Source organism: Leptosomus discolor, chromosome 17, assembly GCF_034619465.1.
Source record: "Leptosomus discolor isolate bLepDis1 chromosome 17, bLepDis1.hap2, whole genome shotgun sequence".
NCBI lineage: Eukaryota > Metazoa > Chordata > Aves > Leptosomiformes > Leptosomidae > Leptosomus > Leptosomus discolor.
The window spans coordinates 3,852,823-3,877,372 of NC_141407.1; the positions used below are offsets into that span (position 1 = coordinate 3,852,823).

Sequence of the window (24,550 nt, forward strand, 5' to 3'; positions counted from 1 at the left end):
GAAAAAGTTCAAGATGCCCAAGTGTTGTGATTCATCTTTCTGAGCATGACCAAATTAAAATTTCACAGTTTTTATAAGTTTGAGGCACGCTCCACACAATTACATAACAACTTTAACTTGGAATAAAAAGTGGTGAAAACGAACCACGTCCTTCCCAGCCCTGACAGCGCCTCTGCTCATTGCCTGGGGAGGAGGAGAACCGGCTCAGCGCTCCAGCTCAGGCTTTTCAGAGCCACCCAACAAGTCCCTCGGGGACAGAACCTGCCTGAAAGAGATTCCCAGCCTGAATTCACAGTGCAGGAGGAGCAATTACCGGCGTCTCGTTAACAGCCAGGATAGTTGTTGGGATGATAAGACCCTGCTGTTTAGCCCTGGATGCCGCTTGGAGCTCTGACAGCGGCAAAGCTGAAACAAAAGTCACGACTTCAAGAACTGGGCAGAGCAACGAAAGCCGGTTTTACCTGTCCGGACTGTGCCTCTTCCCATTCCCGTTGACCTCGATCAGCAGCTCGGAGGAGTCAGGGGGGGAGGTGGTGTTTGTGTTCAGCAGGATGTGCTCGTGCTGCGCCAGGTACTGGGAGGGTGTCTGCTTGGCAGCGCGGGCGCAGTGCAGCAGCTCTCTCTGCAGCAGCGGGAGGTTGGCCTGGGGAACAAGGACGGTCTGGTTTAGGCAGGCTGCGGGCAGGGTTTCCAGCCGGCGGCAGAAGGTCGGCTCTGCACGCCGAAGCCCTCAGCGCAGTGACACCTAGAGCCTGCAGCCCCCGCTCAGGGTCCTGCAGCTCCTGCTGTCTGCACTGTCAGATTCACCCGTACTTTCTCAGGAGCCGAGGATGGCCTGATGTCAATGCACCCCAAAAACAACTGCCACGGGAAGCCCTTTGTGCTTCCAGCACCCAACCACCCAGACATGCTCTGCACGCCAACACTTACATACACTTATGACACTTATAAATATCCTGGATCCAAACATTCACAAACAAGATCACATGATCAGAAGCTGCTGAATAGAGCTTGGTTTGTCTCCTTTATCCCTAACACACAAGCAGACACACGTGGCACTTGTTATAACGTTAACTTTCTGCAAGCCAGTCCCAAGTGGCCACCGCTATGGTCTGTGCAGTCTGTCCTGGACTTAAACAAAATTGCCATGGTGCTCGAAACGAGAGCTTTCCCAGCAACGACACGCTGCCAAAGGGCACAGACCGGCACAGGAGTGTTGGCAAGCCCCACCAGCTCCCTGTCACCTTCAGAAAGGGGATCACAAATGGCCGGAGGGGGAAGTTGGTTGCCTCTTGCAGCTTGCAGTGAAATTCCTCGATTGTCACCGTTGAGTTCTGAGAAAAGAAATCACGAAAGGAAATGACAATGTGTTCTTATTTTTAGACACACAGGAAACGGCTCCAAATGAACAGAACTGGAAGGGAGACCTCATCTGCCGCTACAGGACTGACAATGTTTGCATCAGACCCTGCCTAACACAGCCAAAGAGACTCAGGCCAATGGAGCAGAAATGCTGCACTAGGGTGGGGGGTGAATGCTGCACACAGCCAGGTGCTGCCTGGTCCAGCACCCTCCTGGCTCTGGGGAGGCAGCAGGACCGAGCTGGCATCTCCTGCGCCCTGGCCAGGCGGTCCAGGGCAGGCTGCGGGGAGCCAGACAGCAATGGCAGCTGCTCAGAGCTGCACATCTTCCTCTCCTCCTTCCTCCCTTTCACTCGTCTCATCTAATCCACCCACCAGCCACGAAGTCACCGCTAGCCCGCTGCTCACCCCACTAGCACGGTCCTCCCCTGGCCCAACCCTGCATCCCCGTGGCCGTTCAGACTGGGTGCTCCTTGGGTCAAGCAGCATTTGATAACCTGCACGTACAAAGCTCATCCCTGCAGCAACTACTGCAATTGGTGGTGAGAACGGCAGTCAGAGGAACCTGGACAGCTTACCACTCCCTGTCCAAAAGGGTCAGTAAGGTACCACCCTACACCCATGGAAACAAACACACCTTCCTTCTTCAGCAGCAGCAGCATTTCGCATCCAGTGCTCAAGCACTGTGAAAGCCCCCGAGGCCACAGACAGACCCATCTCTGCTCTGCCCACACCAACCTTGGAAGCAGAACTACTCCAGGCTGCCTGCAGTCTAGCTACCTTTGCTGCCTGCTCAGCCTCAAAAGGAACCTGCCAAAAAGCCGAGATCAGCTTGGGAGCAGCGCTGGGTGCTGCAGCCAGGCAGGCGGGGCGGTGCTGTGCTCCAGGGTACGGGCTTGCGCAGCATTTCCATCAGCCAGTTTGTACACCTGCAAGCGCTAGCCACGATTCCTCAGCAAGGCCCGGTCACTTGATTTTTTGAAGGGTGTTTCCAGCTGTCCATAGCTGCAAAAGGGCAGGAGAGCGCACACGCACTGCTTATACCTGCACGCACTGCCACCAACCCCGGCTCTCGCGGATCCAAGGGTGGGAGTGCAGAAGAAGGGCAGAAGATACACACAAGTTATTTACCGGGCCTTTTCTTGTAGCTGCACCCTCAGGCTGTCACAAGCAAAGAATCAATGCCTTTGGCAACGCGGGCAAATACGCAATCAGCAAAGCAGCAGCACACCAGAAGCCCTGACCTCCTACTTTGCAGCAGTCAACCTTGCTGTGCAGGAGCAGCCCATAAAGAGGAAAAAAACCCATTAAATACATCATTGTGTATCATAAATGAAATCTTCGAAGTGTCATGATACTCTCCATGCACTCAAGGGCAGAGAAGCACTACCAGCTTTCCGAAGCAAGTCCCTGCTAGCGCCAGGACCTGGTTCCCGACCAGCACCCCCACTTTTTCCATGACACCTGGCTGCCTGGCCGAGCAAAGCAGCGGTGAGTTTGAGCACACTGAAGTCAGGGTAGCGCTAACGAAGCTGTGGCTGGAACTGGCATTTCTTTGTATGCAACAGGTCAGAAGTAAACTGATCCATGGCCAAGGTCAGGCAATCGTAAGTCTGCACAAGGAAGAAAACACTTCCCTAGTACAAAACTACAGGCTCCTCTGAAGTGTGTGAAAAGTTTCATTTCCAAGAGGAAATGGAGAAGCCCAGCATAGCCCGTTGCTTACAGCAAGCCCACAGCACCAGACCAGTGGCCTTTACAGAAAAGTTTTGTCCAAATCCTTCCAGGTTTCCTTAAGTTTAGGTGCACACCACCTCCCATCAAGGTCACTGAACAAACAGCTTTTTGAAACCCACCAAAGACAAGAAAAAGCGACGTCAGCAAGTTTACCAGAAAGCACAACCCCAACAGAGTCTTGCTCAGCGAACAGCTCTGCTTGTAAAGGCACAAACCAGGTCATATTGTGCAACGTGGGCATGCGCTGGCTGCCAGGATCCCACCGCCAAAGTGGTCCAACAAAAGCAAAGCTTCCCGGGCCGGTGTGCGGGGCTTACCACTAACGCCAGGACGAGGGTCCGGACCTTCTCCCCGATCTCTGGCGAAATATCGTTACCAAACTGCTGCAGGGTAGTGAGGAAGCGCTTCAGCTTGCTCAGCTGCCGGGCACCGCACGTGGCTGGGAGCTGCTGGTTCGTCAGCGAGGAGGAGGAGGAGGAGGAAGGACCGTTGCTAAATCTCTGGGGTGGGGACGGTGCCCCGTTCAGTGTCGGGGGGGAATGATTTATTCCGTTGGGCACTGCAAGCGGGAGACAGAAGCAATACTCAGCATCAGACAGGCATGTCCTGGCAGTCCGGTGGTGAGGAGGATCCATCTTCCACCCAAGAGCCTGCGGCTGCCGGCAAACAGGGCAGGAACCAGAAAAGGGGCCGAGGGCAGGGCAGAGCGCGCACGCCGCGCTGGAGGGCACCCAGCAACGGAGCTGGTCGCCGGCAACACGCGTGCCTTCTCCTCAACCTCCCCCGAGCTCATGGGGACGGCCTGCAGCCCCCGGCACGTGAGAACCACGCGCCCAGCCACGGCATCCACCCGAGTTTTCCTTATGGGACTGCTCAGGTGGGGTTTACATCACAGCCAGTGACCTCCTCGGCATTGCTCTCCTCCATCAGTGACCTTCACATCCAGGGCCATCAAAGGCCAACAGCAATAGGGCTCAGCAGAGCGGGCACATCTCCGTTGGCGTGTGAGGCAGCCCAGGGGGACACGGGGTGAGGCTGCATAACGCTGCCGCTGCGGCAGGCGGAGTTGTGCCGTACGCTCAGCCCGAGGAGTTAAACATGCTTCAGCTCAAAGTTTACAGCCCTTGGCAAGAATTACCCATCAGCGTTTTCTGGCCTATGTCAGCGAGAAAACCGCAGCAGATGATCCAAGGATCCTTCCCAGCCCCATCGTTTACAGAAAGTCCTCAGTGCTCATCACAGCCAGGGTCCCACTAGCAGATACTGCAGCTCAGGTGCCTCCACCTTGCCCTGAGGATGGCCGACAGCACCCTGCCCCTGCCCCCGGTGCCCACCCGCAGTCCCTCCCAGGGGGTTTACAGGGAGTTTCGCAAACACGGTTGTTTTTCCCAACCTGGTCCCATCTGCAACTTCACCTCCTGTAAGCGACGAACATGTGGAAACAGACTGAAGGGCTGGAAGTTTGGGAACTCGGCAAGGGATTAGAATAAATTGTTGACATCCCCGCGCCGCAGTTGTGCAATCTAGAGCCCTGTCTGAAGAGCAGCTGTGCGCCTGGGGCCCCAACTCAGTATAAACCCAGAATTTTAGAGGTGAAAAGTACATCATCGTAAATATAGTTTTAGCTGATCCACTGGGTTATCCTTAAAGGCCCAGCCCTGAAGCCCTTACAAACGCAAGCACTGAAGAGAAGGCCACAAGCTACAAAACCCATTTCAAACGACAGCGTTCAGAGCAGAAGCACTGAAGCCACCGGCAGAGCTGCCCCTTGCATGTGGGGCAGGGGAAGGTGCGTGCCGTAACGGAGCCGCAGCTTGCAAAAAACAGATGCTAAAATTTCTGCTGCAGCTTCGTAAGGATCATACCAAATCCTCACGACCCCACGGAGGGTTTTTCAGAGAAGGCAGCAGGAGGCATTTGAACAGTTAAACTGCTCTGGGGCACACCAGGGTCGGAGGCTGGAAAGGCTCCACACACCTGGACTGAGCACAGGAGGGAACCAGAGAAGATTAACCAGAGTCAGTTAAGATGCAAGGGAAAGATAAGGCTAAAGAGACCATCAAAGGTGGTTCCTGCTAACCAGGGGGTGAGGGGCTCTTCTGGGGCATAACAGAGACGTGTCCTTTCATAGACACAGAGATGATGAAATGAAGGCAAAGGCCAGGATTGAGAGGACAGAGGTGCAAAGGCAAACCAAGCTCATGCTTTCTGTTACAGAGCAATGCAACCTGAAAAACTCCTGTCCACACTGGCTTCCCCAAAGCAGTGAAGGAATAGAGATGTCCTGCACAGACAACATGTCCTCGCAGGGTTAACCACTGTGAAGTACCACAAGGAAACACAGAGCTATGTGAAAGGCAAGGCTTCTGGCAATTACTCCTGAAAAGCATTTATTTTATGATAAAACTGTTATAAATAGGGACAAAAGCCACCGAGAGAAGCTCCTCTCAAACAGAGGAGGACTGCACAGCTCCGTGCTCTCCGGCGGCTGCAACCAAGGTGTTTTATCCCCTTCTCTATTTCGTTTCCTCTTATTCTTTCAAATGAAAGCCTGGGGAGAGCAACAAGCTCTATTTATACCCCAGGAGAAGTAGGGGCTTTGTGAGCCACCCTGGGGCCAGGGGGCTCTGGGGGACCCTCGGGGGAGGCTGTCAAGGATGAAAGTGGCAGAGGCTGATGGACTCGAGTGCCTGCGAGTTGGCTCGGGGCTGCCGTTAGACGCAGCCCCCGTAACCGCTCTCTACGTTTTTAGGCTTTCCCTGCCTGACCCTCCTGCAAACGGTGTCACCGCAGGGCGGCTGGCAGTTATCTGATCCTGCGCATCACCAGGATCTGCTCCACCACAGACCACAGAGCCAGGCTGGGACCTCTATTTCCAGGTGAGATGGCAGCGGTGAAGCAAGTGAGGTGGCGTACCAAGGCTGGTGGGATTATAGCCGTGGGGAGATGAGGATGCTAAATTCCTGGGAACAAACGTCATCATCTAGGGCTGCTCTGTTAAATTCTGCCTTAGGTCCTCAGTACTTGAAGGCTTTCCCTGTTTCTCCAACCCTCGTTACTGATCTGCAGGCAGGCATGGCCTTCCTCCATCATGCTCCTCCTTGCCTGCCCAAGCTGTGGGCTTTACAGGGCAGGGCACACACCCGCTGACTCTGACAAAGACCCTCTGGTGCAACTGGGAAGTAAAGAGCAAGAATAAACTTCACCACAGGTTGCATCTCTCATCTCTCTTGGAAAGAGCAATTAAGTCATCTGCAATCAGCAGATTCAGGCTCCTTGGCCCTTAGCAGTGTGCCAAGCAACCTCACTGGAAAAATTAATTTCTGTCACTTTGCTAATGGTCTTTTTCTGCCTGAGCAAAAGGAGAGCCATTAAAAATCCCTCAGCGCATAAAGATGGGGACAATGTGTCTGGCGGGATAACCCAGCAACTAGGGCTATTGCCAGCATCACACAACACATTAGCATGTCCTGAAAGGGGCTGGACTGCAAATCTCTGAAATCCACTGCCAGCGTGAAACTGTGAGATATCCCAGACACCACGGTGGACAGCAAAGCAATGCAGAACCAGCTAGGGAGACACTCAGCACAGGGGAAAGAGAGGTGAGGAGAGCCTGGAAAATACATACATGCCACACGTGGGGGGTCAGATAACCCCATGCTCAAAGTAAAGCAGCTTTGCTCCAAAATTATGCTTTTTAAAAGACACTAAATGGCTTAAATGTTGGCTAAGGCAGAAGAGAAAGTCTGTGCTCTTTCTAGGCTGTGAGAAAAGGCTGTATGTCCATCCTGTCCGCAGTCACCTCTGCGCAGCACCTTGCCAGAAGAAGTGGGTGCGAGGCTGAGCTACAGCTGGGCAGGGCCAGGGTCTGCTGCGGCTTAATAGCAAGGATTATGAAGTGAAGATGGAGAAAAGAGAAGCTGGATGGACAGCAAGGAATTTCTGAGGCTGGGAAATTAAAAAAAAAAGGAAAATTTTCTAATCTCAGCTGCAGAAATGCTGTCTGTAAAGCGAGATACAGCAGAGTGGGAATTAGCTTCTCCAAAAGATACAGTGAAAAGCCTGGCTCTTGGCTTGTTTGAAGCTGACCTGATAAAAGACTTCATTTTCTTAAGGAGTTTATGGTGGAAATCCAGGCTGCACCTGTAAGGAGTGAGGTAGCACCAGGAGTAAGGCAGGAGCAGGCAGCCGGGTAGGGGGGATTACAGACCCTGTTACACACCCTGCATATGTAGCAGAACAGCAGGAAAGCCCCAGTCCCCCCTTCCTCACAGCTCTGCAGCACGGCTAACGCTTGCCATGCTGGCAAGCAGCCCTGGCTGACAGCTGAGACATCTCTGGTGACTTCTACAAGCAGAACCTTTCCTCCTGGCTAGAGCTGATCCCAGGGAAAAGCAGCATTACTGGGGTCTTACGTGCAGTTGGGGTGAAGGACACCGGCCGGGGGCCGCCGGGGTTCACGGGGGGCAGTGGCGGCATGTTGGGAGGAGAGGACCTGGACTGTATTTTCACTTCCACGGGCGATCCGGGCATCACTGGCACCCTCTTCTCACCAGCAACTGTAGAAAGAGAAGGTGGTAACGCTTAATGTCAGTCACCAACAAGCACTTCCCCGTCCAGCACACGAAGCACAGTTGCTAGGGTGAAGGTGGGGGGAAAAGACACGAGGCTCCCACTCTGCCCTGCACCGTCCCGAGCCACCAGGGCAAAGCGGCAGGGTACGGCCCCGAGCAGGCAGGCGGACACTCGGGGTGCAGCGGGTGTCCCGAGATGCTGCTGGGCAGGCTCAGGATGTCCACGTTTGCCATCCCAGTCTCTCAACTGCATCTTCTCACCCCTCGTGCCCAAAGATGCTTCCTCAAAGTATTTCTGCCTGTTTGCTTTGCTTTTGCCCGCCTGCTTAAGACCCTCTCAGTGCTCCCCAGGCGTGCCCACACACCCCTTGCCAGCGCGCACAGGTTGGCACTGTCAAGGGGTGCCGAGGTTTCACCTCCAGCCCCATCCCCAACCAGCAAAAACACACTCTGAAGCAACCACTTCGGCAAAACACCTCTCTGACCAGCTTTGCATGTTTGCTTTTTAAAAACAGCCTCACAAATTAAGCGTTCCTGCCCCTTCTCTCCCTTGCACCAGCGTGGTCCCTGCCGCCCAGCACAGCCTCCCCACGGCTGCACACATGCAGCCTCGCAGGCGCCCCACGGCCGTGCTGCCTGGCCCCGAGACAGCTTCTCCAGAGGAGCTGCCAGCTCAGAACCCTGCAACAGGGAACCTGGTTTTTGGGTGGGTGCTGGCCCGCTGTGCAGGGAGCACCGGTGCAGTGTTGGCAGCAGCTGTGCCGGTAAGTGACCAAACTGGTCACAGCGCTGCAAAAATGAGCCGACATCAGCTGTTCACACCCTCTCTCCTGCATGGAGTCTCTAGTGTCTAAGGCAGCACCAGCTCACACCGCAGCTTCTTTTTCAGCCTCTGAGGGTCCCTCCTGAGGACTCAAGCTCTGGTGGGACATCCTAGCTCAGCCAAATGGTGTGGCCATGCTCCTGGCAGCTGAAATCAGCCTCAAAAGGCATCCTTGGGGGGGAAACGAGCGAAAAGGAGGAAATATGTGCTTATGCAAGCCTTAGGGTTTTTTTCCAACTTTTTTCAGGGGTTTGGTTTTGGGTTTTGGTTTTTTAAAATCAGACAGCTCAGCAAACAAAGCCTAAGCATCTCCAAAAGCGCAGCTCCCATGGGAGCCAACACAACCCCCCTGGGGTGCTCCATGCCGGCTCCGGCGCCTGCCTGGCTGCAGAGCTCACGACCTCGGACGAGGTGACGTGAGGCAAACCGCCCCTCCAAGACCGTGGCCACCACTCCGTGCTCCTCAAGCCGCTGCTCGCCTCACTCGACTACCTCGCTAACAAGTTGTGACCGCGCTCCAGCAGGTCCCCATGCAGGAACGCCAACAGGTTCCCAGCGCGCCCACCAGCACCCCGGCTTGGGGGCGAGGGAGGTGCAGATGCTCATCTTTCACCTCTCTCCGGTGCAAGCGAGCTGAGCTTTGGACTAGTGAATTTTCTCAGGCAGTTGTTGGCTTTTGGCGAGGAGAAAAGCCTGCTGGAGGTTCAGGGCAGCAGCCAAGCGCGCCGCTTCGGAGGCAGGAGCTGGCACACAAGCGAGCGTTGCTGCTCAGCAAGGCGGCTGAAAGGGGCTCCCAGTGCACCCCCCTTGAAGGGGGTATGTCTGAAAAAACGACACGTGTACGGGGCTCTGTGCCGCCCGGGATCAGTCCTGATGCTTTAAGCCACTGAGGAAAGGTGTTAGATTGCATGCTGTAATCTAATGAAATTAGATTAGAATCTCATTTGTAATCCACAGTTTTTTACAAATATCTATCAACTGTAAAAAAAATTCAGCTCTCAAGTTCTGGCAAAGCAAACAAATTCCCATAAAGCAGTGAAGCACGGAATGGATGGCAAAGTTTTGCACTGAAATACAACCACAAAACCTGCTACTTCGCTACTCCCGACGACAAAAATGCTGCTTTCGAGAGCAAAGGAGACACAAACTGGCACCCAAGCCCTTTGTGCCACTGGCCTGGAATCTGCTCCGTGGGCCACCAGCACCTGCTCTGCCACCACACACCAGGCATGAGCTGGCTCATTCACTTTCCTTATGGCAAGTCATCATTAACGCCAGCAAAGTAACCACAGAAGTGTATTATTCCTAGCATTTTTTTTTTTTATTATTTTTTTTTTGCTCTCTGCGGGAAGATTTGAGGAAGGGGGAGCAGAGATGAATACATGCTGAAACCCCATGTTTTCCTGCCACTTCAGTGCAGCTGGAACACCTGAGGTGGTCGGGCTGGAATCACTATAAAACCTGTGTCCATGATGCTTCCATAGCAGAAAGTTTGTGTGTTTATTTAAACCCATGTTAAAAAAAAAAAATTCTAGGCTTTGCTTTCGTGAACAAAGTGGGGACGCACCAAGTATTAATTTTAACATAAAATAACCATATTAATATCATATTGTGAACTACAATCTGCATACATTACGTCCAACTTTCCTATGATTTCATACTGATGTGCAGACTCTCTCTCTCATAGCCACACATGAATACACACTCGTATGAATAACAATACATTGATGTAGGAACAGGACATCATTCGTGCACATAAGTACCTGTTTCAGCAGGTGAATTTATTGGCAAGAGCAGGAGACAATAAAGCCCTGCCTTTCCTCCCACTCCAAATAAATGCAGCAAAACAGCCAAAGAGCAGTGTTTGTGCACGAAGGTAGGGGCGCTTATAGCACAAAAAGTCTGCGTTTACTCACCCAGGCGGGGAAGGGAAGTGTTGCTAAACGACCCAAACTGTTCAATCAAAACAGCACTAATTATGCCTATCCACCACGCGGTGCCAGCTGCTCGATGGCCATCAGGGGACGGAAACATGTTTGCGCAGAATACGGGAATAATTGCAAAACCGTGAGCTAATGCCCAAGAGCCACGACCTGTTTGCACATCGTCCGCGGCCAGAGACACGAGATGGGGTTCACGCTCGTCTCTGCAAGCTCCCTGCCCACCTCTACGCCTGCCCGGCTGCAGGCAGGCCACGGAGAGCACCGCATCGCACCGCATCGCTGCCTGCCTGCTGCGAGCCCCTTCTCACCGCCGACCCCAGCCACCAAGGCACTGCCACCCGCCCGCCTCGTTTGACCTTCTTCACCCCCTTGCTATCAAACCCTCTTCCCCAGGCGTTACGGCCAACCTGGTATCGCCATGCTCTGTAGAGAAACAGAGTGTGAAACCAATCCTTAAGGTTTCTTCTCTTTCCTTCTAAAATGCTCCTAGGGCACATTAAGAAAGCAGAGCTAATTTGGTTAAATTACAGGGGGTGGGGAAGTCACATGGAATTCATAACCTCAAAACGAAACCAGCTACTGCTGGGCTACTACGTGAGACACCAAAACCAAAGCCCACGCGAAGCCAACACCTTCTTTTCCGAGCTCACTCCAACAGACAAGAAGCAAACAGGACTGTTAAATTTAAAAGCTTCCTGCTAACGACCCGGGGCATCTATAAATGCAGATAAAACACATCTTTCCAAAACTCCTCATTTTTAGCCTAAACAGATGCATTTAATGAGAATCACGTGAGCAAGCCAGACTGCAAACGAGGACTTGAGTCAGCCTCGAGGCGACCTGGGGCTAAAAACGAGCCAGTGAGATGGTCCCTGCAGAAACAATGCCTTCCCGGTCTCTTTCTTCCACATTTCACTGTTCAGAAATATTTACTGGCTCCCCAATGACAACATTTTGGTGCTGCCTCCAGGTGCACAGAGAGGATGCTGAGATGCTCCTCAAACTGCCTGCAAGTCACTCCACCGTATCAGTCAGCTGAAAAAGAGTCAAATGCCTTAATAGATTTTTGGATGATGCTCTAAGAAGAGGAATTCCTGTCAATGACTGACTATTCCAAGTGCCAGAGCAGGACACCTGCCTAAACTTGAAACATCAGGCTGTTTTCCTTCAAAACCTCCTCCTTCCAGACCCAACCTGGACTCAGAAACATTTACAAATGTTGTTTTGTTATTTTTCAAGCAGGGCCTGCAGGACACAGATTGAACATGTTTATGGCACAACACTTTTGCCATCAAGCTGCCAAACGGCAAAACTTTGCAGTGACACATGCTCAGCTTTGCACCCAGGACCTGCAAAGGTTATCCAGGGAAAGAGGCGTCAGCCACGTGGCCACCGGGCCAATGCAAGAGCTGCCTTCCCAGCCTTGAACGCGCTGGAGTTTCACATGGGAAGATGATTCACTTGGAGTAAAATGAAACCCCGATCACAGAGATGCTGTTTTAGTCTTGGCTTCATGCAAGAATTCCATCTTCTCCAAAAGCTGATGAAGCCTGAAGACCAGATTTCACAGCGACTGGAGTTACAGATTTCAGATGCTGCAAAGCTGCTGTCTGGGTAAGGACAGCTGTAGGCACATACCAGTTTATGCTGCGTGCCCTATATATCCGCGTGTCCCATTTAAGCAGCCCAGGTGTGCAAGAGACTAGAAAGCCCCAGAGCTTTGAACACACCTGAAACCCTCCATCCCTCTGCTCTCCAGTGACACACTGAAAGGCCCTGGTTTTCTCTGACTCTCCGCGCTGTCGGTATGCACCGTACTTCCTTTGCTGCTCCAGTTCTCATCCCAGCATAACAAATTAAAAAGGAGCATATGTCAAGATTAAGCGCAGCTGACGATTTTCCTTTCTGGAGAGGAGCAAGAGCTAAATGAGACAAGAGGACAGCACGCCAGGAGAAAACCTGGGGTCTCGACTGGTCCACAGTGAAGTCCCACTCCTGCGCTCCTGGAGGACCGAGGCTCCAGTTCTCAGCAGCACATTTTAGAGGGGGCAGTTTCGACACCCACTTCAGACAGACGTCATCATATTTATTTTCTTTAAAGAAGTCTTCCACTTATGGTGTTCAGGACAAGGAGAGCGGTGCTGTGATAGGTAACCTCTGAAGAATGACTCTGTTGTAAACTGTGTAAAAAAGCTGCTTTATTAACCTCTTCACGCCTGTGAGTTTGCGAGAAGGGAAAAGGCACAAGAAAAAAAAATAATGACAAGTTAGGGAGTATCTCAAGTACACTGGAATTTATATTAATCCTTAAAATGCCTTTGGCAATTAGAGAATAAACTATGCGATGAAAAAGGAATAAAAACACGGCATGAGGAAAATCGGATGTTACCTTCCCCCAAAAAGCAAGATAAGGAACCGGAGAAGAGCACCAGGAATAGCCTCTGGGGAGGGGGCGGACAGACACGAATGGTCTCCTCCCTGTCCGCTTCCCAAAGTTCAAAATATACTTCCAACAGACAGAAGAATAGTGTCAGGATGGGAGATTTATACTTATTAATAAAAAGCAGATCATGAATCTGTCTCACATCCTTGCTTGGGCCACAACTCCTGGGTTGTGTTTCCCATACGCACAGTCACATTTCAAAGCGTGGATGGGCAGCTGCAAGTGCCGGAGGCTGGTGGTACTCCCCTCTACAGGGTGCTGCTCAAGAGAAAGCCTTGATCTAGTTGCGATGGTGGAGCCACCAGCTCGCTGAGAGCAAGGGAAGAGAGAAAGAGCCACTGCTAGGGTGCAGAAAACATGGATACTTTATACAAGTTTACACCGCAGCATCTGCATGGGCGCAATTTAACACAACCCAGCAACCTCTATGAGTGGGCACATGGAGTATGTGCAGACTCTTAAACCCTGCTATCAGCCTGAGACAGTAAAGCCTCTCCTCCTCCCTCCTGGGAAATGGATTTAAAGTCTGTGGCTGGGTGTTTGGAGGGCACGTACAGTATGAACATCGGTATCTTCCAGCCATTCTTGATGCAGGTGTAGGATTCCCCTTGATTCACTCCTGCGAGTTAAGAAGGAAGGAAGAACCTGCCCAGCCTGGGAGCGATTTTGTAGATCCCATTTATAAATAAGCTGCACAGAGTTGAAACTTCTTACAAACCTGTTTGCCAGACTTGAGCACTCCAGCTTTCTGTAGAAGTCAAAACATGAAACATATTGGAATAAATAAGAGAAAAATCACGTTGAACATGAGACAGCGCCGCATAACCAGCAGGTATGCACAGGTAAGGGTTTGCTTTTGCCTGTTCCAGTTTGCAGGACAGGGAGAGGAGGCTCAAAAAATCAAGACTTTGTCAACAAGGCCTGAAAGTCTCTAAATTAACAAAGTTTTGGTTTTAGTTGATGTCTTTTGTACATTTAGTTGATGTCTTTTGTACAAAAGACTGTACAAGGGTTTGCCCAGTGGTTCAGTCTCAGGAATGAAAGCACATCATGGTTTCATACAGAAAGAAGAGGTTTAATCAGAGCAGATGTTTTCCACTTTCATCTAGACCAGGCAGAATATGCTCATAACCTAAAAAGCCATTCCTCACCTCAAAAAGTTAAGAGCCCAAAATTCATACCTGCCTCTTGAAAGCAAGGGACTGCAGTATTGTCCCAGTAGCAGCAGCCAAGGTTAAGTCTGGCAGGAAAAATTGTTTGTTCACCCAGGAGCTGGGTCCATTCTGGAGGCAATGGACAGACAGACCCCCTTAAAGGTGATTCAGCCCATCCCAAAACATTCATCAAAGCAAGGGAGGTAAGCCACACTCCAGACTCACCTCTCTTTCCACTGGCCCTACCACCTCCAATGACCACTTGGACTAGAGGCATGAATTATAGATCGCCTGCAAGTGAGCAAAACAAACCCTTCCTAGAAGCAGTCCTTTCAACCAGAGGCTCATTTCCCCACCGTTCACATGGTTAAGAGCCTCTGATTTAAGATAAAACAAGGCAAAGCTTGTCTAAATGGTTAAAGAGACCATCTGAGAGGGAACCAAAGGAAGGACACAGCTCTGTGCCCTCTCCAGTGGCTGGCAGCACCCTGTCCACAGCCTAGGGAGAGCTGTTTTAAGATAACTAGCTCAATATATTGTCCTGGAGAAAAAGCCAGGGAAATGGCCCAAACCCATCCATTCCAGCCCAAACATGTCTATGATGAAAAGGACACGCTGCAGTTGGCTTGCGTCGCAGGGTTCCCTGTTGATAGTCTGAATGCAAACGCGAGGCAGCATCAGTGTAACCTGACCTGATAACGTAAATAGGGTGAAATGAAATATGGTTCGCCACCTCCCCAGCTTTGGCGAATGTTTATTTTGAATAACATGCTTATCTGCTCCAACTGCTCACCATCTGTTTTCAGTCTCCACCAAGCTAATATTTTTCACATTTAGGAACTGAGAAATGGGAAGAATTACATTTAAATTTTATTAACATCTCTCCTCCACTCTAAGGTTGCCTCTCCCTCCCCTTGATGGCTCTAAGCTATCTGTAGAGCACCTTTGCAGCTCTCCAAGGTGTGCAGATGAGAGGTTATCTACATGCAAAGCAAGAGTATCATTAGTCAGGCTTCCAGAAGACGCCATTTACTGCTACTCCACTGCAATCCCTCCATCACCCGCTTCCAGCCAGCCTTCCCCAAGATCAAACTGAAATCACAGCCTTGAGGAAAGAGCTAATATTTTATCTTATCACTGCATCAAAAAGCAATGGAGGGGGAAGACTGAAGATAAGCATCAGAAACGAGGCAGCCAATACAGCAGCCTTAGGAAAAAAAAGGATGATTGGGTTAGTCCCAGTTCGGTGGGGAGGGAGACGTTAAGAGGTTTGCAGTCAAGATTACATTTCTATACAAATATTGACATTTATTTGCATGTAGGGTGGTTTCCAGAGGTGTCCCTTTGCTGGAATCAATAAATGATCATTTACAACCAGAACTGTGAGACAAGAGTGTGTCACAAACAGGTCAGCAGCAAATGTTGGTCAACTGAGGTCCTTCTCCATCCTCCTCCCTCCACGCCAAAGCACGGAGTTGGCTAAGAAGATACTATAGCATCTGTTGCAGCGGGTAACTTATGTTACTGTACGGATACTTCCTCCACTAAATGCAATCAGCCTATTTTTACCCTGTTTAGCTTGGTTTTATAGCACATCCAGGCTCCTGAGCTGTAAGATGCTGTAGGAGTGGAGAGGATTCGGCACCTCGCAGGAGAGCCTTGCATCACACAGGAGGGAGCTGCTGAGCCTGGGACATGCATTTTATAAATCAAAAATAAACGCGTGTATCTCCATTGCCATCTATTCCTCTCCCACACACAGCTGTTTCACTTTAAATCTCAATTCAATGTGAAACTCAGATAGAAGAACTTGAAAGAGCAAAGTATGTTATCATTCGCAACCAGTCCAGAAAGCAGTTAATAAGGGAAATAAGATTAATAATTTATTCCTGAAGGCAGACGGCAGATCTTTATCTGTCTTGCCCTTCAGTGATTTTTATAAAAACCTATTAATGTGCCTGGCTCTACAAACTCATTGGTAGCACAGGTTGGACTTCACAACAGTTCTCTTCTGCTGTGCTCCCAGCCAGACAAGACGGTTGCAGCTCCGGCTCTGCCCTCACCTTTGCCACGTCAGACCCACCAGCACAAACCCACCCACACGGCATCCCCCCCTCCTTAGCTCTGGTTATCTCTTGGTCCACAGACTCGTACCAGGGCCAGCGGTGCAAACCCATGGCTGCAGAATCCATCCCACAAACTATCACATCCAACAGCCCCCAGAGTGGGGTACACATCAAGCAACCCCCCCATTTCTAGTTGTCTTGCCTCTACAAGATCACAAACCACTTGGGTGTAGTACCCCCCACTCTCCTGCTCTCTCTTCCACGAAGGAGCAAGGCAATAGTTACTCAGACCATGAAAGCTGCCCTAAAAACCATTCACACACGGCGCGGCACCCACCTGGGAGCTGCTGCTGCTCTTACCAACACACCATAGCAATTCCCTGCCCACGCTGCCAGTGCCCACGCAAATAAGCTTTGGTGACCCAAGTTCATCTCTTGACGTCCCTGCCAACAGCTTTTGCTCATCGGTTGTCTCAGAGGGAGGCAGCGAGCCCCACTGGGGAGCCCGCAATGCCCCAGGGCGGGGAACCCTCCCCATCCTCGCCCACCACTTGCTCTGCCCCGTCAGAGACAGCCACCCCAAAGGCAGGGATATACTCCTGGAATATATCCCAGCAGAATATATTCCTAGAGACCAGAGCCTACAGAGCAGCCATAGTTTCAGTTTTAGGTTGGGAAGTGCTTTGGGGAGTGGAGGGAGTGCTCCTCCCTCCCCAAAACCACCCCTCTGGTTGCTCAGACCTCTTTGGCTGGGTTAGAACCTGGGACATGGGCAGGGGCTGTGTTTAAGCAAAGCCAGAGATGCTCACTAATTAATTTCATTAAAAACTGCTAAAGTTTTTTTGGTAATTTTTGATTAGTTCATTGTTCCACTTAAAGTTAGAGTGGTTTGTTGTTTTTTTTTTTTTTTTTTTTTTTTTTTTTTTTTAAATCGACTCCTATTACGATATTAAGAAATATTTACTCCTCCGCACTATTTACCTATTAAGCTAAAGCACTCTGAATGAAAAATGAAAGCAGTTACAGATATCAAACAGGCAATTATCACAATCATGGAAAAATTAGTTCTTAGAAGTCTCAGTCTGCTGCACTGCTCTCCAAATCCTCTGACTGCGAGTGAAACAACAGTGGCTGGAGCAAACTTTCCAGATGGGAACATCTGTCTCTCATTTGCCGCAGGGAAGAAAACACCAGGAAGATTAACGGCTCCCAACTCCGGTGGAGCCCAGACACAACACGTACAAAAGGGATACCGTTTAGAAAGACTTGGAGCAACAGCTTGGTATCAAAGATTTATTTTTTTTTAAATTATTATTTTGTGAGGCTTCTACATGTAGAGAAATGTTAGGTCAGGAGAAAAAGAGCTTGAGTTTCACTTATAGTAAATGCTATGTACAGTGAAAGCAAGACGTGAGTTAACCACGCTTATGTGAACGATATATGGCACTTTCACCATCTCAGCTACTTTTTAGATAGGAGAAGTCATTCAAAAAGTTTGCCTTAAGGGGTTACCCCAAAAGGTCTGAAATTTCTCCCTGCTCAGAGCAGCAAGGCCATGGACGGGGTGATTTGCCCCCCTGGGGTCCACAGAGTAAAGAGCAAGTTTATTCCAGAGAGTTAAAAGTGACCCAACACATGGGGAACTCACGGCTGAAGGCCACGCTAACCCAGCCTCCCCCGGCCACGCTAGCACCAAAAGTCCGTTCCTCTTACCAGTATTCTTTAAACTCTGCCGCAGTTTAGGGCCTGCATTTACGAAGGTAGGCAGGCGTTTCGCGCAGGCTCCATCGCTCCAGCCCCCCGTGCACACACCAGGCAGCCCAAAGCGAAGCGTTGGACGCTAACGCTCACTTCTGCCACGGTTCAGCAGCACAGCGAACGTGCAAGACGTGCGGGATGTGCAACCTCTCCGCTGCATGCCAACACCACCAGCTCTGCCACCCCTCCATGCACAGCACTGGGCTTTCCTCCTCATCTTTCATGTTCCTCAGCAGCACTTTTCGTTTCTAGAGGTACCCATTACAGCAACTCCTAAACTCTCCTTTTTTCTAATTAGCAGCCTAGTTCTTGACGTCTGTTCAATGCCCAACAGCTTGAGCTGGCGTAAGCTCTCTCTAGAAGAGCACCAACCTGTTGTACAGGGTAACAACATTAAACGCAGATAATTCTGAAACAGGACCCAAGTGTCGAAAAAAGAAAACTTCCAAACGGATGAGCCACCTTTAAAAATTTAGACTTCTGCAAGTACTGGTTTTAAACCAAAGTTGTGCTAAACTCTGCTGAGGTATAAAGAAAATAATTTATTACCAAAAATTCCACAGGTTATACAGAAGAACAACTTAGCACTGTAATTTTGGGAATGGAAATCTTTTTTTTTCTTCCTGCTTAGGCTAAAGGCCATAGAGTAAATAAGCTGCAACTTTTGTACCTGTAAGATTTTGGTAGACCCAAAAGGGGGAAAACACAATGAAACAAGCTCTAACTTCTGAAAGTGTTTTCCACCTTAACAGGGGCTTCGAGACAGCCTTTAGGATATGATTTTATCTAGCACTCATAAATCCTTTTAAAACTTGGATTGCTGGCCATTTAACAAGCAGCTCCACCCTTCTCCTGCTCTCCAGATGAAACACATGCACACTAGGCACTATTTTGTTACCTTCCCCTCCAACCCAGCAGCATCAGAGAAGTGGCAGCAGAGCCCAGGGAGCAATGTTTAATTGGCATCCTCTTATTACTTATTAGCTCCAAGGGGCTCTCCACAGCTCATAATGGTCAACAGAAAGGCATCCACTGATTTAACTGGCTTTGCAGCAGCAGAGATGCTGGAGCTAACTCCTAGGAAGGATCCCACTGCAGCCAGGGGAACCCAGGCCACCACCGCTCTCCCTGGAGCTAGCACAGGGCCACCGCCACTGCAGCCCCCACTGGGCTTCTCTGGTCACAGGTACGGGTCTGGAGGAGCCTCGGGGAGGCTGTCGGGTTGTCTCCCCCAGGCAAACTCTTTCCAGAGGGTTCTGGCTGCTACGCAGCTTCTCCGCAGCACGTCCTGCACAAGAGCCTCTCGCACGGACACTGCGATTAGAGGTGTCCAAGCAGGCACAACATCAGCAGTGCTCGCTGCTCCGAATCCATCAGCAAGACATCAACAGAAGAGATTTCAGCCACAAAGTCATCTCACCACCGCTCAGCAAACTCCACGTGAAAGCCTGGGACCCCAGGCCGCCTCGCCTGCCCTACTTTATTCTTCAACAAAACAGCTCAGAAAAGGGGAATCTGCAAAAAGCATTTCGGCAGCAGCAGCGCTGTGATTGTGCGGCGCCGTCCTGCTCACGGCCGGCTGAGCCGAAGAGCCGCCGGTGCTGCACGCCCAGCAAGGCCACAGCTACGGCCCTGCAGCCGCGCTCGCCGGTGGACGCAGCCCCCTTCTCCCTGCTGAGCTGCTGCAAAAAACCTGGACTAGCGCGGTGGGTCCAGCATTCCCATGGCTTCCCCAGGGGAGCCGTGTTTCCAACCCGAGCCCCTTCCTGGGGGAGTTCTGCTGGGTCCTGCAGCTTCCATGCTGTGAGTCTGGTTCGTGCCTGGAAGCTGGGGGCGGGGGGAGAAGTGATGGTTTATTCTGCCATACCCGGCTGGCGACCCTTCTTTTCCACTGCCTAGTGTTTTATATCCCAGCAATTACTTTCAGGAGGAAAAATAAAGTTGTGGAAGAGGCGGTAATTTTCTAGCCAAATCCCTAAGAAATTTGGCAGATGTCGAGAAGGATGCTGTTTTCTGGGTCAGCACAGCAAGCCCCTTTGCATTAAGGCTTCCCACCAGCCGTCTCTCTCTGCTCACTGCGGGATGAATCCTTGCCTGTTCTGGGCACAATCATTTCGGGAGTTTCCTTTGAGAAAAGCACCACATCAAGCAGGGGCCGTTTCACTTCCTGCTGCATTTTTAACCCCTGCTTCCAAGCAGTTCAGTGATGGTGTGAAGCCCCATGCCACAGCGTCGGGGGAGCTTGGATCCCAACGCCACAGCTCCTGGGGCTTCGAGTCCTGCTCACCGCTGCACCTCTGCTCCCTGTTAGCTGCTGGGAACCAGTCTGGTCACACACAGCACCAGTTCCTACTGGGATGTGTACAGGCTGTTTTGTTTGTACAGAAGCTCCTACAAATTGTTAGGGGGCTCTTTCGGACCAAGAGGTCTCAGGTAAAAAAAAATAAAATAAAATCTCCATGCCCCAGACCTGAGGCTCCTGGCTGCAGGCAGTCAGTTCAACACCCATCTGCTCTCCAGCATGCCATGGGGGAGCTCCCAAGTAGCTCATAACCACAAAGCTCTGGGGATCAAAATTGCATCCTTTCTGCCGCCCTTCAGAGCCCACATGAACCAAGAGGGGCATCGAGAAACACCAGGAGCAACTCCCGCAGTGGCCAGAGCTGGCGGGGGCTCTGCTGCCCAGGCAGCCCCAGCAGCACCCTGCAGGGCAGCGGGAAGAGCACCCATGGATGACAAACCATGGCATTGCCTGGGCTGGCAGAAAGCTGCTGACAGGTTTACTCGAGTTTTGTGTCGTCAGAGAACCCAGAAATGCTTCAACCACTGCAGTGAGAGGAAAACACAAACCTCCTTCGGGACAGACAGTCCCTGTCTATATGAGCTCATCTTTTTACCTGAGCATCCCCGAGATTAGATTGCACCTTCACAGCGATCCTGCCTCGCTGGATACAACAAACAGGAGCATTGTCCACAACTTGGACAAGTTCTCAGTCCTGCACTAGCCAGCCTGACCAGAGAGGTGAGTGCAGACACACCTCACAGAAACATACAGCCTAGGTAGGGCAGAGCCACCCTGGAGCACCTCGGAAGTTCGTACAACACGAGCTAAAAGGGGAACAGCCTGAAATCATTATAGGATTAAATAGTCTAATTTAAAATAAGAGGATGTGTTCAAACCCACCACAAATTCCCCTTAAAATCATCCAGTAATTGAAGATTTAAGAACTTTACACCTGGTTACTGAAGACGTACAGGAGGAGGCTTAAATCAGAAGCTTAAAACAATTTAAGAATACATGCTTCTCTCAGTGCTCCATCTTCCAAGCCCTGCTGCTTGACGATTTGGTTCCTACCACTGTCAATCAACCTAAAACCCCACCAGTGACCTCAAAAAATAGCCAGTACTGAGCAAATCTGGATTTCTTATAGCATCACGAAAACCACAGAGCATGCAGGGATCTGAAGCTAATGAGAACTGGTACAGCAGATCTGGCATCTAAGGGGTGAGGGTATCTGATGAGCAGAAAAATACTCAAACTGAGTAATACAGGAACTGAGATTAAAAAGTCTGTGCATACAAGACAGGCCCAAAGTACCTGCGCCAGCAGCCCAAGCATCACTACCAATAACTGGTAAATAATGCCACCTAAAGAAAAGCAAGGCCATTTCTTAAAGAAGCGAGAAGATCCCAAGGCAGAACACCACATTTAATCCCTAACAATCAGTTTCACCAGAGAGAGGCACAAATAATACCAAGGACACCCAAAGCTATTACCAAAAGCATAAATTAAACTAGAAAAAAAGCAAAACTGTTTGTTAAGCACAGAACAGGTACAAGTCCTGACCATCTGGAGAAGGAAGCAGTCCAGAAGCTCACAGTCAGAAGGGCTAGTTTAGATGAAAACAATGGTTATTTTTACAAAAACAAAACAAAACAAAAAATCCAACCTAAAGCAAATCACTATCCAAGTTCTACCACAAACCCCAAATGAAGTAATCAAGGAAGGACACAGAAAAACAATCCCCCTTGGGTCCCTGAAGTCATACCGTTTGCTCTCTTTTCCAAACGTAAAGCAGACCCCAAATAGGCAGTCTCCCTTCTCTGGATGGAAGCTGAGGAACAGCAGCTCACCCACTGCCAGCCAGCTCCAGGGCTAAACTTCCACCAAACTTTATCCAAAACAGCACAAGTTGTCCAAGAAATCAAGGAGGAGCTTGGAAAAGGTTTGGGAAGTCCATTTCATCCCCCTTACTCACAACTTCCAACAAGGGCCAAAGTCCAACCCAAGGACCACAAGCATCCCTCACTCCACAGCCCACTGCGGCTTCACTAGTGCAGCCTTTGCACTGACGCTGGCACTGCTGCACGCACTAATGCCCATCTTGCTACCCTGTCGATGTCCCTAACGTAGCCAAGACTTGCTAATCCCACCATAACTCATGCTGGCTCTCCTTAGAGAGATGCTTCATTCACTTGGGCGCTAAGTACATTAACTGCTGCCCAGCTAATACTCACTCCTGATCAATGACCATGCAATAGTTGGACTTGATCTCAGAGGTCTATTCCAACCTAATGATTCTATAGGAGCCCTGCCAAGATGACAATTCTGCCTCTTAAAAACACTCCTCACATCACTACACAAATTGCTCTTCCCCTTTGCCCCAAACCCAATCAGCACGTGGAAAGCTTTCCACTGTCCCACAGAGCTGGAAGCACAGGAACAATGTGTTTAGGGATGGGGTTTCGAGGTGTTTAGGAGCCTAAACGTAGACGTAGATGGGCACCCACACACCTTTAGGAGCGGGGCCACTGGTGTGGTGCTGGAGCACCACGACCCAGCACCTCCTGCAGAGACCAGACACAGAGAGATGGGAGCAGGCAGGAGAGCCATTAAAGCTCACTACTTCTTGGTCTCTTCAGGGAATGACCCCAGGAGAGATGGATGCACAGTAGTAACTGTCTCTGCTGTGCCTCCTTCCCCTCTCTCTCATGCATAGCAGAGGTGGAGATCTTCCATGGATAACAACCTCTCGAGATATAGTGATGCACAGGGACCACAGAGTGATGGTGCTGCCTCAGCTCCTGATGCACTTGCTTTCAAAGCACCATGCCAAAGCACAGAAAAGACTTTCCAACTTATCATTCTTAGGATTGTCCTAAACTAGTTACTAGTAACCTGCATCAGCCTGCTCACCATCAACTGGAACACAAGGGAAAGACAAAAACTACATTAACCAAGAAGCGCAACCACCAGAATTGCAAGACAAGGAAACAGAGAGCCCACTCCACAAAAAAAACCCAACCAAACAAACAACCAAAAAGCAAACCCCTAATTTTGTTTTAAACTGCTATTTTCCTCCCCCAGCCACAGCAAAGCCTGTGACACAGTGCCTATAAATTTCCTCTAATGATGCAGCAGTGAGGCAGAAACCCATCTGTGCTTGGGCACAGGTGAGACTTTTCACTATCGTGTAAGTGCAGGCTGCCTTTCAATTACACTCACCAGCCCATTAGGCAAATTAGATTTGCATACGAGAGGATAACTAGAAAGTCAAGAAATAGGCCCTGAAGTAAAATACATTTTATAACCTACATGTCCCTGGGAAGACGTGGACAGCAAGTTTGCTATTGAAGCCAGGGCTATGTTAGATGTTCATGGTCTTCAGGTTGCTGCTCTTCGTGCTGGCGTGATTTTGAGGACACTCTCTCCACCACGCAGAACCAAAGCCAGACAAAGACATCTGCGTACCCTGCATCCCCAACTCCCTAAAAATATGCCCATTTCTGCAGGGCTTTGCATCATTTGCAGATTCTGCCTTGCAGTATGCTTGATAGTAGATTAAAATATTACTGGCCCCAGAGAATTTAAATTGGTTCCACCTGGGCTTCAATAAACATACCACTAAACTACAGCACTATTTCCAGCACCCTAAGAAGGTGCACTGGCACATGCTACCCAGTGTATGGGATTACACTGGTGTCCCATGTCACTGAGGACGTTCGTGTGGACTCTACTGTTCTGTTCAGGTGATCCTGAAGAATTAATCTGCCTGCACGTACTTTTTTTTCCTGGTAAGTGTATGCAAAACAGAGACAACCTAACTCATCTCCCAGAATCCAGATGGCACTTGCAAACCTTGTCTGTGTATCAAATGTTGTTTTTTAGATCAAGTGTCCCTGGTTGACAACACAGAACTTCACGATGCTATCTTTAGAGAGGCTTCTCTGCAAAGAAACACCCTTTGAGCATACGTTACAGGGAATATGCTAATGTGGCAGGGTGTTTTCAGCGGACACAAATGTCTTTCTGGGAGCTCAGATACCCCAGAACAAGCTGAGCCTGGCTGAAGATGAAGGGTCATCCAGCTCCCCTTTTTAACACCAAGCCCCTACAGAAAAGATGCATCAACAAGTTAAGATTGCAGAGAAAGGTTAACATGCACCACAGGAGAGATGCAGGATGAGCTCACAGCAAAATCCACTCGCACACAAGGATTACGCTTATCAAAAAACCCTACTACATGAGTTAAAGTAGCTGAAAACAGCAAAATTTAAGGCTTTTCATTCCTTCATTTCTCCTACAGGTTTAGAGATTCTTACTCTACCTTCCTGTTTATCTAAATGCAAGCGTTTGATAAGAAACCAATGGTTTTCTTCCTCAAAGTCTTCATTTCCTCCTCCAGATTTC

At 50.2% G+C, this 24,550-nt stretch overlaps 1 protein-coding gene across 1 annotated transcript in view; it reads right to left on the reverse strand.

The window, feature by feature from the left end:
* The window catches only part of CBFA2T2 (CBFA2/RUNX1 partner transcriptional co-repressor 2), a 63,922-nt gene that overhangs the window by 7,421 nt on the left and 31,951 nt on the right, over window positions 1–24,550 (reverse strand). Inside the window, exons 2-5 of the mRNA XM_086474535.1 lie at window positions 7,514–7,657; window positions 3,416–3,657; window positions 1,245–1,334; window positions 462–643 (exon numbers count right to left, since the gene is read on the reverse strand). Coding sequence (XP_086330661.1) covers window positions 462–643; window positions 1,245–1,334; window positions 3,416–3,657; window positions 7,514–7,657 — 658 coding nt within the window. The remainder of the gene's footprint in view (window positions 1–461; window positions 644–1,244; window positions 1,335–3,415; window positions 3,658–7,513; window positions 7,658–24,550) is intronic.